The sequence below is a fragment of the Lytechinus pictus genome, chromosome 16 (assembly GCF_037042905.1).
Source record: "Lytechinus pictus isolate F3 Inbred chromosome 16, Lp3.0, whole genome shotgun sequence".
Classification (NCBI taxonomy): domain Eukaryota; kingdom Metazoa; phylum Echinodermata; class Echinoidea; order Temnopleuroida; family Toxopneustidae; genus Lytechinus; species Lytechinus pictus.
Genome location: NC_087260.1, coordinates 15,097,317 through 15,123,615, shown reverse-complemented (window position 1 = coordinate 15,123,615; position 26,299 = coordinate 15,097,317). Strand labels below are relative to the sequence as shown.

General features: G+C 34.5%; 3 protein-coding genes across 4 annotated transcripts in view; all 3 read left to right on the top strand.

Moving 5' to 3' along the window:
- LOC129279604 (chromodomain-helicase-DNA-binding protein 1-like) overlaps positions 1-6,148 on the top strand; it is a 29,277-nt gene extending 23,129 nt beyond the window's left edge. The window contains exons 20-23 of the mRNA XM_064111649.1: positions 1,062-1,170; positions 1,683-1,937; positions 2,464-2,536; positions 3,461-6,148. Coding sequence (XP_063967719.1) covers positions 1,062-1,170; positions 1,683-1,937; positions 2,464-2,536; positions 3,461-3,574 — 551 coding nt within the window. The 3' untranslated portion in view covers positions 3,575-6,148. The remainder of the gene's footprint in view (positions 1-1,061; positions 1,171-1,682; positions 1,938-2,463; positions 2,537-3,460) is intronic.
- Positions 6,149-7,768: 1,620 nt separating this feature from the next.
- LOC129278510 (guanidinobutyrase-like) lies at positions 7,769-15,923 on the top strand. 2 transcript variants are annotated; one of them, XR_010296134.1, is made up of 8 exons: positions 7,937-8,231; positions 9,330-9,452; positions 9,955-10,139; positions 10,505-10,711; positions 11,744-11,888; positions 12,381-12,475; positions 13,182-13,404; positions 13,467-14,449. XR_010296134.1 is itself a non-coding variant. In XM_064111504.1 (7 exons), exons 1-7 carry the CDS (start codon positions 8,015-8,017, stop codon positions 13,296-13,298), a joined length of 1,089 nt encoding a protein of 362 aa, XP_063967574.1. In that variant the 5' UTR covers positions 7,769-8,014; the 3' UTR covers positions 13,299-15,923. The 2 variants fall into 2 exon arrangements, 1 of the variants encoding a protein (XP_063967574.1); XM_064111504.1 differs by having other exon boundaries at positions 7,769-8,231; positions 13,182-15,923.
- Positions 15,924-18,784: 2,861 nt separating this feature from the next.
- LOC129279612 (parkin coregulated gene protein-like) lies at positions 18,785-23,608 on the top strand. Its single transcript, XM_054915711.2, has 3 exons — positions 18,785-19,351; positions 20,322-20,519; positions 20,941-23,608. The coding sequence occupies exons 1-3, from the start codon at positions 19,106-19,108 to the stop codon at positions 21,226-21,228; spliced, it is 732 nt and encodes a 243-aa protein (XP_054771686.1). The 5' UTR covers positions 18,785-19,105; the 3' UTR covers positions 21,229-23,608.
- Positions 23,609-26,299: the final 2,691 nt, after the last annotated feature.

Here is a 26,299-nt window from a genome sequence, read left to right as displayed (position 1 = left end):
CACAAGTTTGAATTTTCTTCTGTTTTGTTGTGATCATATATAATCTCCTTTTTTAAGAAATATGTTAACTCCCTGTGATTGTCTTTTACATTACAGGAATCAAACATGATTTACTTTAAAAAAAATAAAAATAAACAAGCCATTTTAAGAGAATTTAGAAAAAATGTGCTCATGACATCAACTGTAGATATGTTTAAAAAAAAAAAGGACATCCAACAGACATATTATGCCCATTATACATACATACATAACAGGTACTTATATAGCGCTTTACCAAAAATATGATCAAAGTGCTTTACAATAAATAAGTACTACTACCAATAATAATGAAATTACATTAAACAGCACTTAATGATGTATCTACGGGGACTGGTGCCTGATCTTAATGCCATGTTCACCCACAGTGAACTTGCCTAGAAGGCAATCCGGCAGGTTCATAACTCACAAGGGCTCTAAAAACACCAGGCCTATGCTAAACCCTAACACAAAACCAAATTACGAAAGAGAACTAAACATGAATATTTAAACCACTAGTTACACAAAAAATCATATAAGGAGAAAAAAATTTCAATGAGCAAATAAACGTGTTTTAAGCAGAGATTTAAAAGTTTTAAACTTGTCAGCAGATCTTAGTGTTATATAGTATATGTATCTATTAATGATTGTTAACACTGAATAAGAGAGAAAGGGAAGGAGAAGGATAGAGGGAACAAAACAAAGAGAGAGGGAATGGGAGAATCATTACACAAGATAAGAGAAGTGGATCAGGAGTTATGAATTTAACAGATCAACATAGTATTAAAGCAAAGCCTATTTAAACAACATATTCAAGTTATTCTCTGTCTCTAATGCCCAATAAGTCTATCTGTTAGTGCTGCTGTCTCTAGGTATGTCTGTTTATCTTTCAGTTTGAGCAGCAACCGTCCATCTCTCTCAGATTGGTCATTCGACACCTACTTTTAATGTAAAGAAATTATTGGAATACTCTGTTGATATTAATTGCAAACCTGTATGATATTCCTCTGTCTAAATCTATGTTTCTCATCTATCTGTCTGAACAGCAACCGTCCATCTACCTCGCATCGGTCATTCTACCCCTGCATTCAACTGGTATGGCACAGAGAGGCTGATACGGAAACACCTTGCATCGAGAGGCATTCAGACCTCTATGTATCCTTTATTAGATCACCCTAATATCAACTGCTTTGGTGACTCCTATATTAAACCCATTTGATTGAGATAATCTTGTAGTCAAAGAAAAATGTTCAGTTGAACTGTTTTGTACTTATTCTGGGCAACATCCTTTCAATGCAAGTTTAAAGCCTCTCCATCAATTAATTTCCTTTAGAAAAAGTTCAACCACATTGTGCTGCACTTGACCTAGATGACTTACATGTAATTGGTCATCTTGCATTGTTTGTGAGCTAATTTCAGGTCAATGATATTAAATTATTTATGCTGTTAGCACTAAAGAAATGAATTAATTGTATTGTATTAACACCACTTTCATTATTCAAATTTTAAATGACATGAGTCTCTATTGAACAGTATTCAGTCATAATTCTCACAAAACCCCAACTTAACAAAGAATTCTCAGAGTTTATTTTGTTTTTGTCTCTTTCCAAACACTTTAGTTTTTTTCTTGACCATAAAGTTTTTTTCTTGACCATAAAACCAATCAGCTATTATTATCCAAGGAAAGGTAATAAACCAAGAAGACCCACTCCACAGGATGACGATGATGATGATGATGACAGCAAGCCATCGACTTCATCCTCGCATAGAAGTCATCGTCATAGCAACCAAGATGATAGTGGAGAGGAGAATGAGAAAGAGAGGAGTGGTCTCGCCGATTTTATGTCAGGTGTTTCCGTCTGCATCCATCGAAGTGTTGAAGAAGAAAAGGAAAGGAAGAAACTTCGTAGATACATCATGGCATATCCTTTAAGAAGACACTCGGGTTACAGTTACTTCCTACCTAATATCATCAAATGTTTAGGGCTAGAGCTAGGGTTATGTAGTTTTGCCGGAGTAAAGGGCATGGATCTTACTCTGAACTGTGGTCTTAAGTTGTGTTGTAGTTGTGGATCGCCAATTGAGATATAAATTTCAATTTGACTAAATCAACACTCTCATCATTAAAAATTGTACAGGAATGATTAAATAAGATTTTTTTTTTTTTTTTTAGTTATCTTAAATTAAAACATGATTACTTTTGAATAACCCTTTTCCTTAGGACTGTAGTTAATGGGACTGGACTGATGAAAATCATATCTTGATTTTAAATTATTTCAAGGCATATTTCTTGTCTGAAAAGTATTAAGATCTCAATTGTTCATAACGTCATGATAAGCAATATATCATCTATTCAAAATGAAGTTCAAAGTAACAATAATTTGATATTTCAGTCATATCATGAATCCCAAATTATCATTATTTATTTTCTCCTTGACTCCACCATACTCATAATGGTGATGTAGATGAAGAATGTTCTGACAGGACGACGCATCTTATTATTCCTAAAGGCTTTCACGAGGTAAGCAATCTTTTCTCAAATGAAGGTGTTCTGAAAAGGGTTTCTATTTACTAATCCTACAAGCATTTGGAAAACTCAGATAGTCTAATACCACATGGGCTAAACCCATTTGATCTACTATCAGTTTGGTCTAATTGCCATTTGGTCTACAGTAGACTTAGTCTAATATCTACAGTCTCATCCTCAATTAATCTAATGCCCAGTTAGTTTAACTTCCACTGTGTTTACTTAAAGTTCTTTTACTTTGTCAAATGGTAATTTGTCTACTTATACTTTTTTTTTTACCATGTCAAATAGAACTTTGTTCATAAACAGTTATCTTAATGTGATGAGCCTAGCAGGAAATTTGACAAATTTGGTAAATGGGCAATTAGATCAAACAGTTAGTAGATGAACAGGTTGTAGACAAACTAGGATTAGACCACGTGGGATGGGACCAAACAGAGTACACAAAGCGATTTACCCTTTGAAAGGTAACTGAACTCAAGATAGCTCTATTACACAGTGAAACTCTTGCCATAGGTCATGTGTATTAAGATAGTCTTGATAATACCATTTCACATTCCAATCAAAAACACATTGTTAATTTTGATTGAAGATGATAATCTATTCAAGTAGGGTTGAAAAATGAGTATTATTGCCAAATGATGAAAGGAGGCTACCAGTAATTTTGACTACAAAAGTTTACTACCTCTAAGCATTAAGAATGGTAAAATTAAGGTATATCTTTCAGTCTCTAAAGACAAATTTGGGAAATCTAGCATGACAATTACATCCATTTTTCTCGTAAATAATAAAATCAGGTTTGATTTTTCTGTCTACATGTATCTCTGTATAAAATCTTCAAAATGTATTTAACTCCTAGAAATATTGGAATTGATTTGAATGATTTTGTTAGATTTTGTGTGTTGTGATTTTTTCTAGGATTTAAGTGATTTGGACAAATTCTCATCTCTGCAAGTGGTAACAGCTGATTGGCTATGGGACAGTGTTGCTAAGCAACGGAAACAACCTGAAAGTGATTATGTAATCAACTGAACATTGCATCGTAGGATGTACTCCTTCATCGTGAAGGGAAAAACTTCATCAAATCTGAAATGTTATCGACGATCATATGCATTGAAGAGGCCTTCATACATGGAGAATATAAGGGAGACAGAGACATTAGCGGCTTTCACACACAGAAAAAAATGAAATTGGCAAATTGATTTTTGCATTGTGATGTAAAAATGTTTTTTTGCATGTGCAGACAGAAAAATATAAAGAAAGTTTGCGATTGTGACTGCGATTCAATTTGCAGAGATTACCTATATGTATTTTAGTAAAGAGGGCCCATATTGATAAAACTCTAATAACTAGTAATCGCCTAATTGTGCATTGTTGCCTATAACTACCAGGGTTTATGAATATGAGGGGGGAGGGGTCTATTTTATTGAATACATAGCACAACTCAAAGCGAAAATTACTATAATCATCAGTGATTTTTTAATGTTTAAATTGTTATTTAACAGAAGTGATGAAAGTCAATTAATTTATGCTTGACTTTCATCAATCCAGGGATTAGTCATGCTACCTGCTTGTCTTTCTTTCCACTTTTTTTAAATTAAATTAAATTAAATTCCCATTAATTCTTTGGTATTTTATCTTTTCCATTAACTTTGAGTAAGAAACATAGAATTGTAGCATTCCATAGGATTTATATTCTTTTAAAGTATGTTAACATATCAGAATACTTCGCATTACATGTAATCAAACACTGTGATTGTTCATGTTAGTAATAGCTCTTTGTAAAGAATTATGATTTTAGTAACAGCTTTTTGTAGAGATTACGATCATGGAAATGTTCCTATCTTGTTGCTTGTCTTTCAGAAATATTGCCTTATGAAGAATGTATTTCCTATATTAGTGAGTAGTGTGTGCTCTATATTTCTCTATTTGTGTAAAGTGTATGTAATAGAAATTCTGAAATACAAATAAGGATGTGCCTGATTTTTTTATTTTACCAATAAGGCTTTTCTACCTTCTAAGTTGTCTCCTCGTTTAATAAATTATTTCAATTTCTTGTGTATCACCATATCAATATGTTTGTAAATGTAATTTTCATCTATAAACAAAATAAATGTATGTGAATGAATTAATGAATTAAGAGTGAAAAATAAAGAAAGAAATCAATTCATCCAAGGAGAAATTACTAGTTTATATTGAAAAAAAGGAAAATACACAATTTGATTTTTAAAGTTTTTTTTGGGGGTGTGAATTATAAACATTTGTCTATTGATGTTATGAAATAAGAAATAAGAAAAGTAATGATGATAATTAACGAATTACGAGGTTATGTATGAAAAGAGGGAAAAAGAGGCTGTACTGCTTTCTTTCAAGCTCATAAAAGTTAGTCAGACTTATGCCCAAATAAAGTTTGAAATTCAAAGTCAACCAAGCTCATTTGGGTTAAGATATTGCAGTTGTAAGTACATGTAGATTAAATTAAATCTATATAAACAAAGAAATTTAAAAAAAATTGCAAAATGCTATGAAATAACTTTGACTGTTGATATAGATGTAGGTTATCATCCAGGATGATACAACCGGTAGAAAGTATATTTGTCAAACAAATCATTTGTAAATTTGCGCAACTTGTTACAAGATTCAAATGTGTATTATGGAGTTAAACTTATATTCAGGGCTGTAAATCGTAACTGTGTGAAGAGTTTTGATGTATGGAAAGTGATGGTAGATAATAATTATGTATGTTCATGGCCATTCCTTGCTGTTGTTTTGTATGATGCCATAGTTGACATTATTACATTTAAGTCTGACTCTGCCTATTTGTTTTGTTGAAAAATTTGAATTCTGTTATGTTTGTACCTCTTTTAGAATGCAAATTTTAGCCATTTATTTATGATGATGTGAATATAATGCAAATCAAAGTGGAATTATGGACAATTTTATATAGACCTCAACCATTCAAATATGGAGTACAAAATCTGAATGTCTACCATTCAGGGCTTTTGTTTAGATGAAAGTTTCCTATCTTGGGTTTAGTTATACTATGCACTCCTTTGTGAAAATGCCAGTTCTTTTATCTTTTTTGTTAACATAATCATTTTTTTTTAGTTAGAAGGGTTGGGAGGTCGGATTATATTATATATTCAGGTTCACAAGGTTAAAGGTCAACAATTGAGACCTGAATATTTCCCTCTGTATTGAATATATGGAGTTTTATCCCCTCATTCTAATAATCTGTGCAATTCGATTGGCTCACAGGGCATCATGTGATTGAATGCTATCCCCACAAGCCTCATGCTGTATGCAAATGAGCATGTTTTCCATGAAGGGTCACATGACCATAGGCCTTCTATTTACATGAAACTATTTATGGCTTAAGACGTCACATAAGGAGCATGTTGAAAAAGTGATATAATCGTATACACGCTTCTATTTCTTTAAAGATTTATTTCATTGAGATTAATTTTCTATCCCGGAGAGTGAAATTGAGTGCAGATTTGAATTTTTACAAAAGAATGAAAGATGTCAGATATAAAGTTTTTGAAACTAAAAAGAATGTATGTTACTGTGGTTTTAAATTTTAAACAAATATATTAGATAGATATACATGCAATGGTTTGTCTATTGATTTGTCTCTTTACTATTTATTAAAAGTTTTAAGATTTAAACAAGTTTGAGATGTTTATTTCACCCTCTGTGGAACATATCAGATTTATGAAAGCTTGCACTAAGTAAACACTATGTAACCTGGGGGGTGTTTCATAAAGCTGTTCGAAAAGTTACGCACAACTATACGCACGACTGGAACATGTTCTTGGGTCATATATCAATTATAGAGGGATATCATTTATCGCAAGAAAGGATCACCAGTCGTGCGTAAAGTCATTCGTATCTTACGAACAGCTTTATGAAACACCCACCTGGACAAATTTCAAAACACATTGCATTTTCTAATAAATGGAGATATTAGGTTAGAAAACACTTTATTTTCGTAACATTCCACTCATTATATTGATGGTAATCATTCATGATAACATACTTATAATAGATGGCACATTGTTGCAAAGAGGGATAATGAAGCTCTCAAATGATAATAATTTCTCATACTTCAATTCAATTCGATTCAAAAGACAACACATATACATTACACATGCAGCGTTGTGGCCCAGTGGATTAGTCTCCGGACTTTGAAACAGAGAGTCGTGGGTTCAAATCCCAGCCAAGGCGTAGTTTTCTTCAGCAAGAAATTTATACACATTGTGCTGCACTCAACCCAGGTGAGGTTAATGGGTACCTGGCATGAATTTATTCCTTGAAATGCACTGAGCCCTGCAATTCTACTTGAGCTACAGCCGGGGTAATAATATCCAAGTCCTTTGGAAGCGCGTAGAGACGTTATTCATAATGTGTTATGCGCTATATTGTCTATTATTGTTATTATTATTATAAAATAGGCATATAATACATAGGATCACACATAATACAGAGAATACTAATGTGTGAAATTTAACAAAGGCCAACGGCCTATCAAAGGCAAATCCCAGACGGTTGTAAACAGACAAAAGGTGTTAAAAACAGAACTAACCTCGGCAAAATCACAATAAGCAAAGCAATTAAAGCAACAACAAAAAAAAACAGCTTCAGAAAGAATTGACGAGTTTATAAGATTTTTCTAGTATTTTCGTTTATAGGAGTTGAGTAACAAAAACAAGGAAAATGTCATCCACAGGAGTGGCATAAGGATATTTTGATTTGATTTGAGGGGGTCGGGGCAATGTAAAATCACATTTTTTTCTCAATTTGGGTTATTACTTAAGTTTGGCAAGACCTCTCTTCCTTTTTATTCTCTTACTTTCTTCCTTTCGTCTTTTTTCACTACTTGAAAAATAATGGGGGGCCGTAACTCCTGCCCCCATAATGGCGCCACCCCTGATCATCCCTTAAACTTGAGTTGTGGTACTTTTTTTTTTTGGGGGGGTATTGAAAACTTCGTGGTAGAACATGCAAGGTCATGATCCCATTTGCGTTGCTCTAAAAATGAGTCAAAGTCATTATTTGTATTGTTTACTCATGTACGTTCAGCGTTTTAATGGCCTCCAATGTTTTATTTACATATGGAGTTTACCCTCCATTATGCGGGCCATTATGCAAATAAAACATGTTCATTGCCATTTGATCTACATCATAATGCAGCCTAACCATCCGTTATTAGTAGGTCCATTAATTGGTAAACATGGGGGTAAACCTTCATCACAAGTACCCCAGCTATCGTCAAGTTTAACCAGACAATGATATTCAACTCTGTCTGATACATAGATGTATACTATATCTCTATGGTCTGATATGATGCACGGGCTTGATAGACGGAGCTTTTAACCTTAATTATTTCCGAAGTTGACGCAATCAATCATAATATACTTATTGCATTCATCGATTGTTCGGCTGGAAAGGAGCACTGGAATAGTAGCCAAAATGTTCAAAGCTGTGAAATTGAGGGAAGTGCTGAGGTGCGGGCCGCAAGTCCGTCAAGTTCGCCTCGCAGATCCAAGGCCAAGTCTGAGAAGTTTATGTGATGATGAACGCAGCAGTAGCAGACGACAGCTGAACGAGCCCCTCAGTGGAATAACTTTCCCGCGTGTTGGAGGGATCAGCACCATGATGAGATTACCATATCAAACAGATACTACAGGTGAACACAACATAACTGCGATAATCGATTCACGTTATTATGACGTGCAGGGATCCGTTGTATAGGACATACGGACCTATGATATTATTGTCAGTGTATATATGCCACTTGACTTAATATACTCTCAATAATTTACAGTATGTTGTACCAGTGGCACAATGAGGCGAAACAAATATGGGGATGATTTAAAAAAAAAATATATATATGCTATAGTGTAGTAGGTTTCACGGTACACCATGTATTCTTTCTTGGGCATATGTTGGTCCTGAAAAGGACCACCCAATCTCAGAGATTGGGTGGTCCTTTTCAGGACCAACATATGCCCAAGAAAGAATACATGGTGTACCGTGAAACCTACTACACTATTCTTCTTCGCCATGGAAACCTTCAGAAATTATATATATGCTATATTTACTGTGTGGGAAAATTGCAAGGGAAAATTAATCAAGTGAGTCAAAAATTGATAATTACAAAAATTAATACATTTTTGCAAGACAATTTGGAACGAGATTTTTTTAAGGGGGGGGGGGGGCATCGTTCGGTTAAGGACAGATCGAAGCAATGGCGCAGCTCGTTGATGATAATGATCTGCCTACAGTATTGGAAGGTGAATGTGGAATGACGCCAATTCCAAAGTCTTTTTAGATGTTTGCACGATTTAAAAGACGACCTATACGAGATATGATTGACATATTATTTTTCATAGAGATTAATACACGGCCTAGATCTCTCCTCTTTTATACTCTTTACTTTAATTTTCTCCCTTCTTTTTAGTCATAATCTCTCTTAATTTCGCGACTTGAAAAATTATCGGAGGCGCGGTCGCCCTTTTGCCCCACCCCCTCACCCATGGTGCCCCCCTGAGCTACATTTGTCTGAGAGGGGGTTTTCATACCCCCACCCTCATCTTGTACGAAAAGTAAAAAGTTTGAAGGAAGAATGGACGAATCCAACTTGAAAAATCAAAGGGGTCCGTCCCCCGCGATCGGCACACCGCCCCTAAATGATTATTGATTAGAATTAGACAAAATCGTTCTTTAATAACTGATTCTTGGAATTGTTTGAAAGGAATGACTTGATTTGAATCTTGACATGTAGGTTTAGATGCCTGTTATGTCGGAGTTCCGTTGGATATCGGGACATCGTACAGGTCTGGAACCAGACTTGGTCCTCGACAGATCCGCTACGAGTCATTTGTTCTTGGCCCTTGTAACTACACAGGTAGGCGATCAGAATTTTTATTTTAATGTACTGATAGTAGTTCTACGGTTTGCTACCCTTTCCTTCTTCCTTGATCACGATTCTTCCTCCTTCTCTCACCCTTTTTATTCTCCTCGCCCCTTTTTATTCTACATCCCCCTTTTTACTTTTTCTTCGTTTGATTTCTTTCTCTTTTCCCCCTTCTTTGCTTTCCAATTTTTTACGCCGCCACCAGTGAAGGAATACTTTATGTATTTGTTAATATTTATAATATGTTTGATTTGTATTTGCTTATAATGTTGATAATGGAAATGGAAAATAAACTTGAACTTAAACTTGAATAATCCCTATTAATTCGGCCCCTGGATCCGCATGTACAGTACATCTATACTACAGGCGTATTAAGTGCACCTGCTAACCAACATTTTTTATGCACATCGTTCACTCCTTGGGGAGTATCCACCCGAGATAGCATTCTGACCTAATGTTCTTTTTTTCTTCAAACATACACTGCATCATCCAGGCGCAGCCCCGTTTGAGTCTCTCCAGGTCGCCGACATCGGGGACGTCACTCTTAACCTGTATGACCTTAAGAAATCTTGTGAGATGATACGACAGCAGTATGCCACCATCATTGCCAACGGATGTATACCGTTAACTCTAGGAGGGGACCACACCCTGACATATCCCATCCTTCAAGCAATTAAGGTATCTTCAATAAACGAAGGGGGAGGACAAAAATTACAAGAGATAGAAACGAGACAATACAATCCCTATCCCTATACTTGTGTATTATTTGGTTATTACTTATTTTCATTCGTCGTTTATGTTAGGGGTCAAGTTTTAACGAGGCTCTCTTCGTTTATTATTCCAATAAAACTTCTTTTATGCGTTTCATTCCTTATCCTGTTCTATTGTTATCACTTACCCAAGGTATATTTAAACCATATTGGGCTTGTTATATACTTATATTTTCCATATTTTATGATGAAAGAAAGTATATTGATTGATGTGTGCTTCAATGCGAATTCAGGAAAAATATATGTTTAATTAAGATCTGTATCTTCTTTTAGGATAAGTATGGTCCGGTAGGCCTAGTCCACATCGATGCCCACGATGACGTCGCGGACTTGATGTTTGGGGAGAAGATTGCTCATGGTACTCCCTTCCGTCGGGCAGCAGAAGAGGGGTGCTTGGATCCGAAGAGAGTCATTCAGATTGGATTAAGGGGGTCAAACTATAGCCCCCCAAACAAGCTCTATCAGTTTCAAGAAGAGATGGTAATGGAACAGATTTAATCTTATCCACTTCAGTGGCGTTATGAGCCAAAGAATTGTAAGGAGCAGAACAGGGCACTTTTTGTAAAGTTTCTTAAAAGTTCCGAGCGAGCAAAATCAATTTTTGACCTTTTTAAAATTAAAATAAACAGTACTTTTGTGATAGATATTGACAAGATATTGAACCGTGTGTGTTGGCTCAGTTGGTAGAGCGTCCGTCTCACAACCGGGAGGTCGGGAGTTCAAACCCTGGCTGCGTCAGACCAAAAGACGTTAAAAGATGGGCGTTGCTGCTACGCTGTTGGGAGTTCAACAATGAAAAAGGATATATAAGCATATGAAAATGATGAAGCATATGAAAATGTATATGATGAAAATTATAAAGTTTATGAAATGATTAAGCATATATGAAAATGATGAAGCATAATAATGAAGAATATAATAATGGTAATGCATATAAAAATGATGAAGCATATAAAATTGGTGAAGCATATGAAAATGGAAATGCTTATGAAAATCAAGTATAAGAACATTATAAAGCATATCAAAAGATAAAGTATATGAAAATGATGACGCATACGAAAATGATAAAGTATATGAAAATGATAAAGTATATGAAAATGGTGAAGCATATGAAAATCGTAAAGCATATGAAAATTATGAAGCATAATGAAAATGATAAAGCAAATGAAAATGATGAAGCATATGGAAATGATAAATCAAATAAAAATGATGAAGCATATATACGAAAAGTATATATGAAAATGATGAAGCATATGAAAATCGTAAAGCATATGAATATTATGAAGCATATGAAAATGACGAAGCATAATGAAAATGATAAAGCAAATAAAAATGATGGAGCACATGAAAAGGATAAAGCAAATAAAAATGATGGAGCATATGAAAATGATGAAACAAATTAAATCAATAATGCATATAAAAATGCTTCAAATACAACTATATAGTATTAAACATAGAAATATATCAGTATGAACATGATGAATAGAATATAATTGTTCTTGATTTCTGCAGGGATGGAAAGTTGTTCCTGCTCATCGGTGCTGGCATAAATCCATGGATCCATTGATGGAGAAAGTACGGGCAATGATGGGAGCTGGTCCAGTCTATCTCTCATTTGATATTGATTCCATAGATCCAGGACTAGCACCAGGAACAGGCTAGTATATACAAATCCCGTAAATATTAAAAGATGATGTTGTTGATTTTAGAGGTAAAGTAGGGGATAAGGCGTGGTGCCCCCTTGACCAAATGAGACCAAGTAGGTGTAGAACAAGAGTCGGTTTACAATCCAGGGGCTGCCACCTGCATGGTTCCCGGTCATTGTAAGGCGTGCAGTGCAGTGGCGTAATGACCCTAAAACTTTGAGGGGCCAGATAAGGCTTATCGGGCAAAAATTTACGACATTTTTATGACGAAATCCGATTTTGTGATAAATAGATTCAGAAGATAGAAACCCTTTCCCATCTTCCTCTCTCCTTTTCTCTTTTTTTCCTTGCCCGGGATTTTTTTTTTTTTTGGGGGGGGGGCAAACGCCCCAATCTTTACGCCACTGGTAAAGTGCATGATAAAGTCGTCATTCGTCAGTTAAGCTTTAAGAGTGTATTTTTATAATTGAATAGAATTTAGCTCATCATCTTCATTTATACAGGTACTCCAGAAATAGCTGGTCTGACAACGATCCAGGCATTGGAGATCGTAAGAGGGTGCAAGGGCCTAAATTTGGTTGGAGCAGATCTGGTAGAGGTAATTTCTACTTTTTTCTCAACTACGCTCTTTAAAGAGGGTATGAGGAAATAGATGTCGATTAGGGGTAGCGCTATTATATTGGGGGAACCATCTCGTATGATTTTTCAGGTTATGAAAAAGTGAAAAAACTGGGAGAAACAGGAAAATGAAGTGTATAAAAAGGAGATGCATCTGGGCTATGTAACTAAAGTATAGAATACTCTTCTAACTCAATTCAGAAAAATTTGTAACATTTATTTCGCCCTTATCAAAGTATCCTGGCATCACCTCTATTGATGATGCATACCCACCATTAATACCTCATTTTTTAAAATAAGCAAATATTCATGCAGAAATATTGTATTGTTTTTATATAATACATAGGCATTATATTCATATTATGTTGCTTATTTTTTTTCGGCAATACTTGTGAAAATAAACATTTGTATGATATTTTGATTACCCCCCCCCCCGCTATTATAATTATAGACCATAAACACCATTTCCAAACGGAACAGCGCCATTTTATCTGGGCAGCATTTCATGAAGTGATTTTACTTATTATTTGTTACAAGCTATTGAAATCGTTGCATCTGATTTGCTCAGAGCAAAATAGTCAGTTTAAAAGCATTGACAAGATGTTTCCTGAAATATTCCGCTGAAACTATTTTAGGACTATCATTCATCTTTTTTTTTTATACCGCGATAACATTTTTTTTTACAGGTATCGCCTGCTTACGATGCAGTCGGGACGACCGCCCTGATTGGAGCCAATCTTCTATTTGAAATGCTGTGTGTACTTCCCGGTGTTGAATACTACGACATCGAAGAGTTTATATAATAAACACATCAATGTTATTTAGAATCATTCACTCTTAGAAAAAAAGTGCGAATTTGTAGCCTCGAGAAAAAAAGGGTCCTAATATGTACGATCTCAAGAACCAATAGTACAACCTTAAAACGTTTTAAGTGGCTGTTTAGGTTAGAACATATTAGGGAACCTTTAAAGGTTCCAAATACAGGACAAGCATATAGAACCCTCTAAGAACTTTTTTCCGAATAGTATCAGGTACATGCTTTCATCAAAGCCAATCAGAAGAAACTTACTAGATGGGATATTTCTCCAAATTTACGGCAGATTCAAGAGTATAATTTCATGTTGAGCTGAACTTTTACAATAACAGAGGAGGATCTACGTGTACCATTCAAATTTTCGAATATGAGATATTATCACATTCTTTCAAAATATATATGGTAGCTCTTGATTGAAGATGAAGTGGAGTTGTAACAACAGAAGAAAGAAAGGTTAGAATTTATTCAGAAAGTACAAAGTAAAAAAAATATTGGGTAAATTTTCAACCAGCACGAGGGTAATTATGTGTCCAACCAATTTGGGTCCGTATTTTACCCAATGCGGGAAGCAAATTGTCCAGTGAAGTTAAAAAAATAAGCAGCAATTACTTTAGAATGGGCAAAATTTTCATCACACTGAATGAATAAAAATGCCCAAAAGAAAAGCCCAATGTTGGTTGGACACATAATTACCCTCATGGAGCACTTTTACCCAATATTTTTTAGAGTGTAGTCAACTTAAAAATATGCTATTGGCCTGTATGGCTAAACAAGATTCTCAGACTGGTTGATGCCTTGCTTTCAAATTAAAAATAAGAAATAAAATATACGTCACATCTTGAGTACAACTTCATTTGAGCAAAAAGAACAAAATCCAACGAGCGTAAGACTGACAAATCCATGAAAATAATAAATAAGAAAAATATCACATTTTAGAGTTTCGCTTAATTTCACAAAACATTATACGCACAATAAAAACACTATGTAAAATGTAAAACACTATTTTATTTAATGGTGGGGGAGGGGGGATTTTATTATACAAAGTATCAATCATTTCATATTTATTCTCTGTAAAGTAAAATATATTTTTTTAACTTTTATAAAAATGGAAATTTTGAATTGATAATGTTATAACAATTATGATTCAATCAATAAGAGCTCCTATTATCTAACATAGGCGCAAAAATTAAAAAACCTTAATATTTCATATTAATAAAATACAAAGAAATAAAGGGTGACATCAGTGACCTCCCCATTTTGCAAACTTTACACTTTATGATGTGCATTATCTGTTATATCGGACATTTAGCAAACCTTCGAGTCGTACTTTACGTCCAAATTTGATCTTCTGAATATACGATGGATTTTTTGGATGAATTAAGTTTTGAGTCTTCACTTATTCAAATCACTCTGTTTTGGGGGCAGATTGGCCATTGTTATAGATGTACGATGGTCTATGTACTTGAAAATCGATTATGGATGGACTCATTTATACACTCTTATGCCCGAATCTTTCCACATGGATAAGTCATTTTGTGCACACTTATAGCAGTCACTCATGACACAAGGGCCTTATTATATTCAGCCATCAATATTTGACGAAATCTAACCATGCATGGTCTTATTGTTCTTCAAGTTGAGTGTTCCACTATAATAAGAAAGAAATTTGGACAATGGTCAACCCCCCCCCCCCATACAGTCACTTGTCTCATCATTTTAAATTTATGCACAAAGAGCCAGTCAATCACCTCTTCTTGAAGTCGGCTGTTTTAAATGTGCCATTCTTCTCACGTTATATTGTTTTTCATGTTTTTCCACCTATCATTTAATGCATTAGCTCTTTTATAAACGCATAATATTCTTATGTCATTTGCCTTTACAAACTTGTAAACATGCAAGTTCAAGGTGTGGCTGTTTTTTTTCATGTGCGCGACAATAAATATGTTTGATCATCAATAAATACCTTTTTCTAATTGAATTTAATTAAAAATGATAGAAAATTGATAGTTATCTGAGAACACATTACATTTTGTGCATTTAGAGCAGTCACTCTCGAATTACTTTTCGTGGAGGTGTAAAAAAATGAATACCTCCTCATTGATATCATAATGGATAGGACTGTAGAGTATTCTGTGAGGACAGACTGAAATTTGGAACTTTAAAACATATCATACCGTTATAGATTGAAGACTAGACTCTTAACTCTGTGTCAAATGAGAGTATCCGCAGAGAGATAGTCTCACTATTCTCCAGAGTTCAGACCTCGCATTATGCACTTTGCAATAACCGAGTTTACGCCTGCAGACTAGCTTGTCCATGCACTTCAACCACGAGCACCCTCGGACGAGCACATTATTTTCATTTACCTGCTTTTTTACGATCAATGAAGCCCATTAATGTTCGGAACCACTTATGTTGTTATGTCAGGCAATCGTCTGAGAGCTTCGTGTCAGTGTGTTTTATAGATTATCACTTTAAAATAGTGATCAATGATCGTTCTGCTCAAGCTAAGGAAGTTTCTAAGAGCTGACTGGTTTCCATGATAAGTTTCATTATATATTCACTTTTCCTTATAACATAAATCTTGTTCAATAAAATGCAAATGGTTTTTATATACTCTTATGTGTTATCATTTTGTTTATTAAGAACAAAACTAGTGTTGTTGCACCTCTTTATAATTATTTTATATTAATCATCGCTCGACAGTGGTGTAATAAGCCAATTACTCGGATAGGGCATATCGGGCCAATTTAAAAAAAAAGTTTTTTTGATATTATTACAATGAATATCTAGTTTTGTGATAATAGATTTTGACATAATATTCAGAAAAAAAGATACTTTTTCACACCTTTTCCTTTTCCTCATTTTCCTTTTGCATTTTTTTTTGGGGGGGTGAAGTACCCAACCCCCTTCTGCCTCCAACTCTGTTCTTTCCGTAATCCATGGGAAATGTAGAAAATTGTTTGGGACACTGACAAGAAAAGTGAAGTGTGACTAGAAAATGCGCTTTCCTTTAGTATGCAGTTGGTTTAAACAATTAAGACCTAATTTCATTTTTTTTTCTTGTAATTTTTTCAAATTTTTTATTTTGTTTATTTATTTATTTATTTTTATAATTTTTTTTTTTACAAATTTTTGTTCCATGATTCAACATTCCATTTTTTTTGGAACTAGGGTGGATCGAGCTTGATCAATAAGAATGGCATGCTAATTTTGTTTACTAAGCAAGTCACCATTTTCTAGCAGAATCATAAGGCACATAATTCTTGTTCATACATTGCACATACAAATTTGGTGGATATTCAGTGTGATTCAAATACGATCTATGAATGTTTAATACAACTGGAAATTTATGTTTCAATGAAAGACTGAACACATAGGCCTATAAACAATCAAGAGTATGCTTCGCTTTAACTCTCAATAATTGGTTGCAAAATCGTGATAGACTGGACATCATTCATTCAAATTGAAGGGTCAATTAAAGTAATAATAATTTGTTATTATTGCCGGTATTATTGTCAAATCATGAAGTCCGTATTGTCGTTATTTTATTTTCTCTTCGACTGGAAATACTGCTCATTCGTGAAGGCTTGCATGATGGGGCTAGCAATTAGTCTCCAAGCACAGACTCAAATTTGACACTTGAAACCAATTACGCCATTTTGTCAAGAGTGAAGACGAGACAACTCCCTGCTCCAAATAAAACTCTCAAGCAGCCGATGCAAGGTTCATACTGATCCTAGTCTCACCACATCAGACACTGCATTAATTAGACTCTATGCGAATTGCGAAAACTAAAGTTCTGTGCCTGTAGACTAAGGGCGGCGATCGGTGTTCATGGATATGGGGGATGACCATAGAGATACATCTCTATGGGGATGACTGATATATGAATATTGTTCTCAGTGACTTCAGTTTAACAAGTCTAAAAAATTAGGGGGCAAACATGGCGTAAAAGGGCAACATTTATATTAAAAAATGACAAAATCGACTTTTGTGATAGATTTTGACATAATATTTTAAAATATTTCACCCTTTTTCTTTTCTCCTTCTTTGTTGGTCGTAAAATGAGTGGGCGCGCGTCCGAGCCCCCCAAGCCCGACGTCTGTACGCAAGGGGTGGGGGTAGTTCTTATATGATTATATAAGACTGAAGTTTTAAGCAAAATGTACGTTCGCTTTATTTCTACAACAAGACTAGATATTTCAATTCTCATTTTTTTTTATATGTTCTCCACTTGAACTTGAATAAATCAGTAAAATAACAAATATGAAGTGATATTCAAAAGGCCGTTAGTAAAGGAAGCTGGGTACACCTCATGCGCTTGATTTAAATACAGGGAGGGGTTAATTTTAAAAAGATAATGTCATGTATAAAAACAACGAACAAACGGTACAGGCTACTATAATAGTATTCTATATTTCATCCTGGATTTTGGTTTTTTCTCGATCCATCTTTTATAAGAAAAAAGTGAGAAAAACAATATCAATGGTCATATTATTATTATTGTTATCATAATTATAGTGATGATGATGATGATTATTATCATTATTAGGCCTATATCATCATCCTCATCCGTCGATCATCATCATCATCATCGCCATCGTCTTCTTTGTATACTTCAATATTTGTCATGAAATGTAGAGCTCTAAGTATCATAGGCCTAAGTATGAATGTATAGAATGTTTACTGATGTGTTTTATTCATTTTAAAATATATTTGTATAATGTTCTTGGTTTTTGTCTCCTCTTTAGTCTCTGTGACCTCCCTCTATTCCCCCTGTCTCAAGTTTCTCATTCTGCAATACATATTTCTACTTCTATCCCCCTGCTCCGGCCCTCACTTTTCTTTGTCTTAACCATCTTTTTGTATTCATGAAATACATAGATCTCCGTGCAAATTGATTTCAATTATTATTAATGCCATTCAATCATTAAGCCAATATATAATATTTACCGTACTTGCTATGTTTGTTTTTATTATACTTTATATTGACATTGTAAATTGACCCATTCAAGCTTTGCTGCTGGTCAATGTATGTGCATATACCAAAAATAAATAAATTAATAATAATAATCATCATCATGATAATGAAATATTTGGGGATAAATCCCCCAACCCCGAGATCGACACCTATTATGATATCGCCATATCAATGTCCGAACTAGAAATAAAATACCAAAGATATCGCGATGTAAAATTCCGATGTAAAATCACTGAACTGTCTTATTATCCATCATTGATCGATGGTAGCTAGCTTGTAAATACGGATAGATTTATATCTACGTCATACGAGTGGATAAAATAAGTTAGTATTAGTCAAAATTATGTTAATATTATAATATTTTGTGTTATGAATAGCAATTTTGATTAAAAAGAAAATATTTGAGTAGTTAAAAATTATTTTAAAACCATTAAACATGAAAAATAAAATAGTGAATTTATATTTGCATAAGTAATTTGCACGAATAACTTACAGCATATGAACGAGGTTAAGTTGCTATGCAACACGCACCCGTTAGTCAACAAACACCATCTACCTATTGTTTGTGTGCGCGGCCGGGTGAGCTCGGTGTAAAACGTCGTTAGATACCGGTGTTATTATTTTGCATTGCGAGCTAAGAATCGTGCAATAATATACCACGCCGCGCGCGCCACGTAGAGTTCATACGCACAGTGTTTCTCTGGATCTGGACGTCTGGAGCGAAATTGGATCGTGAACGAATCATCAAAACATCATTACTTGTTCCTGAATTTTGTTATTATCAGACAATTTAATTTTATATTAACGTTATAATGCAAGCAAGTTCAAAGATGATCAAGGCAAAGCCAAAGAAAGAAAGCGAAAAGAAGTCATCGGCAGAAGGATTCTCTACAAAATCAAGAATGAAAAATGCCGTTGTGAAAGCACCTCCAGCCGCTGGAGCTTTTGTCGAAAGACCACTTGCAGATAAAGGAACAAGTTTCAGGAAATTCTACGAAAGAGGAGACTTGCCTATAGCGTTAGAGCACGACACAAAGGGAAATAAAATTGCGTGGAAGGTGAGTTGTCCACCTCATTTAGATAAAGAATCCAGTCTTAAAACGAAAGTTAAGACTCTACTATTTAGTCTCAAATTAAAAGTTAACGTTCATTTTCTTCTGTGTCACTGTGACTTGGTCTGTGCCATGGAAAATGCAGCACTCCAGCTACTGAGCTAGCAGATGTCTTGTCCAGTTATCGACATTTCACGCTCTGACGTTGTCATTAATCTAACATTCAGTTAGAATGCATGTAGGCTAGTGTAGGCCAAGGGGAGGATCCATTCTATTTCTAAGTTAGTTAGGCAGGCCTAGACCCTTTCACCGCAAGCTCCATTTCCAAAGGCAAAGCAAAAAATGATGCCAATTAATGACTGATATGATGATAATTCTGTCTTATTTCTAATATGACAGCTGTGCTTGAGTGGGGATAATAGAATTTTGATAAAGCTTGACCTTTTTTATCCCTAATTTCACAATTGTTTCAAAGTCTACTTTTTTACTTTTACAAAACTGATTCGATATGCTCTTAATATCTCACCATCTGCTTGTACTTCCCGGTGGGTGTTTCATAAAGCTGTTGGTAAGTTAAGAGCGACTTTAAGAACAACTGGTGATCCTTTCTTGTGGAAAATGGTATAAAGCAAAATGTTCATTGGAAATGGTTTAGCGCGTAAGAAAGGTTTACCAGACACCAGTCGTTCTTAAACTTTAAAGTCGCTCTTAACTTACGAACAGCTTTATGAAACGGCCCACTGGAATTAATTAATGCTTTCTAATGTTGGTCATGCCCCTCCCTCTCCAATAATGTTCAGCTGTTTCAACAACAAACAAATGATCCATATAGATTCTTACTTCTTAGATCCTAGTCTTGATTTAATTTTGGATCTAACGTTAGAAAGGAAACTTACAAGTTACAGTAATACTGTCCAATTTTCCATTAACGTGTTATTAACATCTTGTTTTATCCTTTCCCTTTTATGCAACACAGGTGGAAATTGAAAAACTTGACTATCATCACTACCTGCCAATGTTCTTTGATGGTCTCTGTGAAACGGCACATCCCTACGAGTTCTTCGCAAGGCAAGGAGTTCATGACATGTTGGAGCATGGCGGGAGCAAGATTCTTCCAGTTGTTCCCCAGCTTATCATCCCCATCAAGAATGCATTGAATCTGAAAAACAAAATGGTGGGTACTCTGGACTTGTTTACAGGAAAGTTGGGTTGTTGTGAATGATGATTCGTATTAACCAAATGGATTGCAGAGGACTGATATTTCTAGATTATTATCATGATTTAGCAGGACTAATAGGAAGAGAGATTTCAGAATGAAAACAGCTCATTCACTGTTCATATCTTTGCCTACACTTTGGTTCTTTATTACAACTAGGGTTGGCACACTGACAATTTTTGTATTAAAGCATGTTTTAAAATATGGTTTAACGTAATTTAAAACATATGTTAACCCCAAAATTCTAGAAGCAGAAGATATAAAATACAGTTTTAAGAAAAATGAAATATTAATTGTAGAAAATAGCAATGATAACAATTCCTGTCCAAGACCAATCGTTATTTTAATTCATGATTTTGCCTCTCGTTTGTCTCAACAGATCCTCTGCACAACGTTAAAGGTTCTACAGCATCTCGTCAGGTGCGGTGATCAGACGGTCGGAGAAGCCCTGGTTCCGTACTACCGTCAAATCCTCCCCGTTCTCAATATCTTCAAGAACTGTAACCTCAACTCGGGAGACAGCATCGATTACGGGCAGCAGAGAAGAGAAAACATTGGCGATCTCATCCAAGAAGTTCTCGAATATTTTGAGATGGAGGGTGGCTCGGATGCATTTATCAATATCAAGTATATGGTCCCGACCTACGAGTCATCCGTACTCAACTAATACCCTGATATATAAACTCATAAGCAAAGAACTGTGATGCTCTTGTGGACTTGGATGTCTTGAAGAGGAACTCTGTAAAATTGTAAATTGATTAGATATTTATATTTTGTTCATTGCCCTGTGTACATTGCCTATGCCTCCATCTATCTTATTTTCACTTCATGTTCTGAGATCGATATGTTCCAACATATTTTCCCCCGGTCTTTTTCAAGAGGTCTATATTTTTATAAGCATAAGCACAAATCTTGAGGTATATTTATTAGAATTAAAACTTCGCTCAAAGTCTTCTGGTACAAGGGTAGTTCTTAACATGGTTTAAATAAGGTAGGAAAAATAGTCTGTATATTTTATTTAAAAGTGAGTTATGTTTTAAATATTTGAATACATAAATGTGGATAATATCAAGCTTCCGTCCTACCAATTTACTATGGTACAGACTAAAACTCTGAATATCTGGCATTTAAATTCAACAAGATTTTATTCTATTCTTTTGTAGACCTATGCAACTGTTAAAAAAACTCAATCTTTTATAAAACTAAATACTTCGGGTTATTCAAATAAGGGACAAGTGCTTTTAAATGTACATGAGTACATCATTGGAATATGATCTTTTACTGTGTTTATGGTACATGTGAGATACCTCTTTGTTTCTATTTTCCTTTTAATTAACTGCAATTTGATGATAATCGGCCCTAAATTTTGATTTCCATGATACATGTTGTCCACATTACTCCTGTATGTATTTCAAAGTCACTCAAAAGAGAAGATATTATGCAAATCGCCCCCTGTCTTTATTTGTACAAATTGTATTATATACCATAAAAAATGTACCTGAATGTATTGTAAGAATTATGATACTTTGATTATACATTTTTGTTCTTGCATTGCCTTCAGTTTTTTTCATTGTTTAATTGAGTATATTTTTTGTGACAATTTAGAACGCTAAAATGCAAGGTGTTTATATGGCTTGGTAATCAACATATTTGTTTTTGATCCAAACTGATATTGACAAAAATACTTTGAGAGATCCTGAACAATATTCGAATCTCATTTGCAATTGGTATCACAAGCATTGTATATGCATTCAAGTATTGGCTGCATTTGGGAAAAATATTTTGGCCTGAGGACGTTGAAATTTGTTTGCCAGCCTTTTAATTTCATATTGCATGTACAGAAAATAATGATATATTGATTTAATGATATAATATCTTGCAGTCAGAAAAAGCAGGTCAAATAGTGCTCCCTCGGTTTTTAGAATAATCTTATTGTTATATCAGACAGTGAAATGTGCATATACATGTATTGTGTAACTCATTTTCATATTTACTCTCAGTATTTCTATTATGGGTATCAACATTTCTTCCATATAAACAAACAAACATCGAACAATTTTTGCCTTATGTTGAATTCAAATGAGCAAATGAACTGATTTTGTCAATATAATTATATTTATATAAATGTAATATCAAAGATGTATAGTGCATAAAAGTCTATGCAAATTTATAATTATAGTACTTGATCTTTTATGTGCCATACTCCGTCCACTCTTAGAACATTGTTTAGTGATCAAAGTGCTTTATAGTTTACACAAATATCTAACTTGTTTCTTTTTCATCAAGATTTTCCTGACTTATAAATTATCTATGAAAAAAGTTCAGAAAAGCATCAAAAACAGTCATAGCCTTAAACGGAATAGTTAAGTGAACAAGTTACATGTATGTTGAGTAATAGATGATCCTTTTATGTTAAGATAGCAAGAAGGTATTCAACTTGTGTTTGTGCCCAATGATGCAGAAATTTTACCTGGGCTGAAAAGTAATGTATCATCGTGAAGCATGCAGACAAAGTATTGGTTTACTGGCCAGTCTAGTGTAGTAGGCCAGCATGCTTTCCTTGTCTTGCCAGCAGTTTGGTGTTTCAAAAAGCTCTTCGTAAGTTACAAGCAACTTTACGAACGAATGGTGACCTTTCCTTAGGGTAAAAGTCATGCACCAGATTTATATTGGTGTTGATTTGGTTGCTAAGAAATGGTAACAGTAAAGTTGCTCATAAGTTACGGACGTGGAACGACCACCAGGATGCACTGCCATTCATCTTTTTTTAAGGCATGTCAAGTCAGGTAAATTGGGACATTACATGAACAATATCTTTTCCTTTTTTTGTGAAAAATCAATTCTTTAAATCTGTTCTTCAACTTGAAGCATACTTTTACCTCAATGGAGCAGGTATTTTGAAAGATGTATTGGATTTTATTGTAGTAATAAAGTATGTTGTAAATACATGTACCGACAAAAAATGAACAATAATTATATGCAATGTTGTTTTTGTGACATCTGTGTTGGATGATAATGATGTATGAAATAAATGTTTGTCAAACTTATCTGATAACCAATGTGTAATTTGATTTATTTAACCAAGTGTGTATTACAATATGTTGATAGACAGATACATGTAGGCCTATGTAATGTAGCTCATAATGCTTCCAACCAGTAGATTTGTATCCACTTTAGGTCTACTGGCAGATGGTCTAATTCTCAGGTCATCCAACGCTGTGTTAAACCAAATTAGTGACTCCAAGTTAAGTCTAATCGGGAATTGCTAACTTCCAACTTCCCTGATCTAATAACAATTTGGTTAACAATGCATCACTTGATCTGTTATTCAAATACCAAGATGGTGCCTAATGTCCACTTCATGTACTTATAAATTTGCGCTTCATCTATGGATTATGTGGTGTTAGACCAAGTGGCTATTAGACAAAATGGATAAAGCCTCAACAGAAAAATAGACAAAATGATGAATGGGCAAAAATACCTACCTATCCAACTCCCCATCTATCTATCTATCTTTCCTATCTATCTGTCTGTCTATATTTCTATATTTCTTTCTATCTAACAATAAATTATTGTGCAAAACAAATCCAATTCCAAAATATAAACTGAACGATGTCGTTTCGTTAATAGGAATTGTCATTTTAAACATAAATTGCAAAGAATTCTTTATCTTTCTCCAAAAATTGGCAACAGGATTATATTCTAACATTCACAAAAAAAGTTATAACTATTGTACGTTTGCCATTATGGTATAGGGCTCAGCAATAATTAAAACTTATGTCTTTAATTAAGTCTTAACCTTCTCCATCTGATATAGTATCCTTCCCTTTATTTATACCATGGTCACATTTGTTCTACGGCGGCCGTACGGCGAGTCGAAAACAGCCGTTTAAACATTTTTTGTCCAACTACATATAGGTGGTTTGAATCAAAATTAATAAAACGGCTGTTTTCGACTCGCCGTACGGCCGCCGTAGAGCAAATGTGACCAAGGGTGTCACGCGCGTAAAACATTCCCCATAGACTTGTGTGTTAAAATGGCACTTTTGAAAAATTCATAAAAAATAAATGTGAAATTAGAGGGTGGAATGTTTACTACCAATGGATAGGATATATATCTGACATTCCAAATCTGACCAGGAAAGGGTACCGTAGCCAGCTCATTTTAAAAATAAATCGCCATTTATGAAGATAACTATGAATCAATCGAATTCATCAACTGAAACAGTAAAATAGCCCTAATTATTCCGCCAGTCAAAAAATAGTTCCAAGTCACTTATTTATCTTCCCAATTTGGGCGAAGTAAGTTCAGTAGTTACCATTTCTAGAATCAGTGTTAGATTTTGAATCACATTCATACATTTTTGTCAATCAGCAATATCAAATTGACAAAAATTCGAATGGGTTGGGTCGAACGAATATCTTTAGCCCTCCTGATGTAATTAGGCTCGTGGGACCTATATTATATGACCTATGTATTTTATTTTTTTGAATAGCTACTTTGCTATTCTTTTATATCTGTACACTCACACTAGTACAAAGAAATACATTGAAAATGCCTATTTTCTATGCAATCACCCATTTTAATGTGTTACCCATACATGTTATTTTCACTGTATATGGATGTATACAAATCCTACCTGCATATAGCCCAACAGTGAATGCAATGACAATATAGGTCCCTATTAATTGTAATATAAAGGTGAATGGAAATTATGTGCAGATATCAGGATAACAGAATTGCCCCAAACATAATTACCAAATATACATGAGATTGGATGAGGAAACAATAAAAGAATGAGATACTACTTAAGTATATTTGCATTTGACCTATTCAAAATCTTGCTAGGGCTGTTGCCTCTCAGATGTAAGAAGGAAGAGATACATAAATAGATAGAGAGAGAGAGAGAGAGAGAAAGATAATTTTATAGATGGCATGGCTTAATAAAGGGGGGGGGCTATACTAAGATTGCAGCACACAGCCACCCCCCCCCCTCCCTCCTTAGTTGAGCACTATTAGATACCTTACCTTACTCTGTGCCCTTTTCTATATACCTTCTTGAAGGTACCACTCTAGTTCTCTTCAGTAAAGTTCTCAAAGTTCTATCTCCTCTCTACCTACCCCCTTCCTAAGAACAATTTCAACATGAGCAAGTTCTAAAGGTCTTTCTAATGCTAAGTAGGTGATGTACACTAACACAAAACAATGATAAATCAGAACATAAAGAGGCCTTGACTCTATACATTGACCAATCTACATACATTCCTAGGCTACACAGACCTACTTACTAACTTTACCTGATGTAGCCCTGCTAGCCATTAAATCCATTTTTTTGCACCACTTGATGACTAAACATATTGATATCAGTGAGAAATTGTTTGATACTGAAGAGTTTGGCCAGGTATTCCATCCACTACTTGAGATTTCCCATATTACTTAAAGGTGTCACGCGCGTAAAACATTCCCCATAGACTTGTGTGTTAAAATGGCACTTTTGAAAAATTCATAAAAAATAAATGTGAAATTAGAGGGTGGAATGTTTACTACCAATGGATAGGATATATATCTGACATTCCAAATCTGACCAGGAAAGGGTACCGTAGCCAGCTCATTTTAAAAATAAATCGCCATTTATGAAGATAACTATGAATCAATCGAATTCATCAACTGAAACAGTAAAATAGCCCTAATTATTCCGCCAGTCAAAAAATAGTTCCAAGTCACTTATTTATCTTCC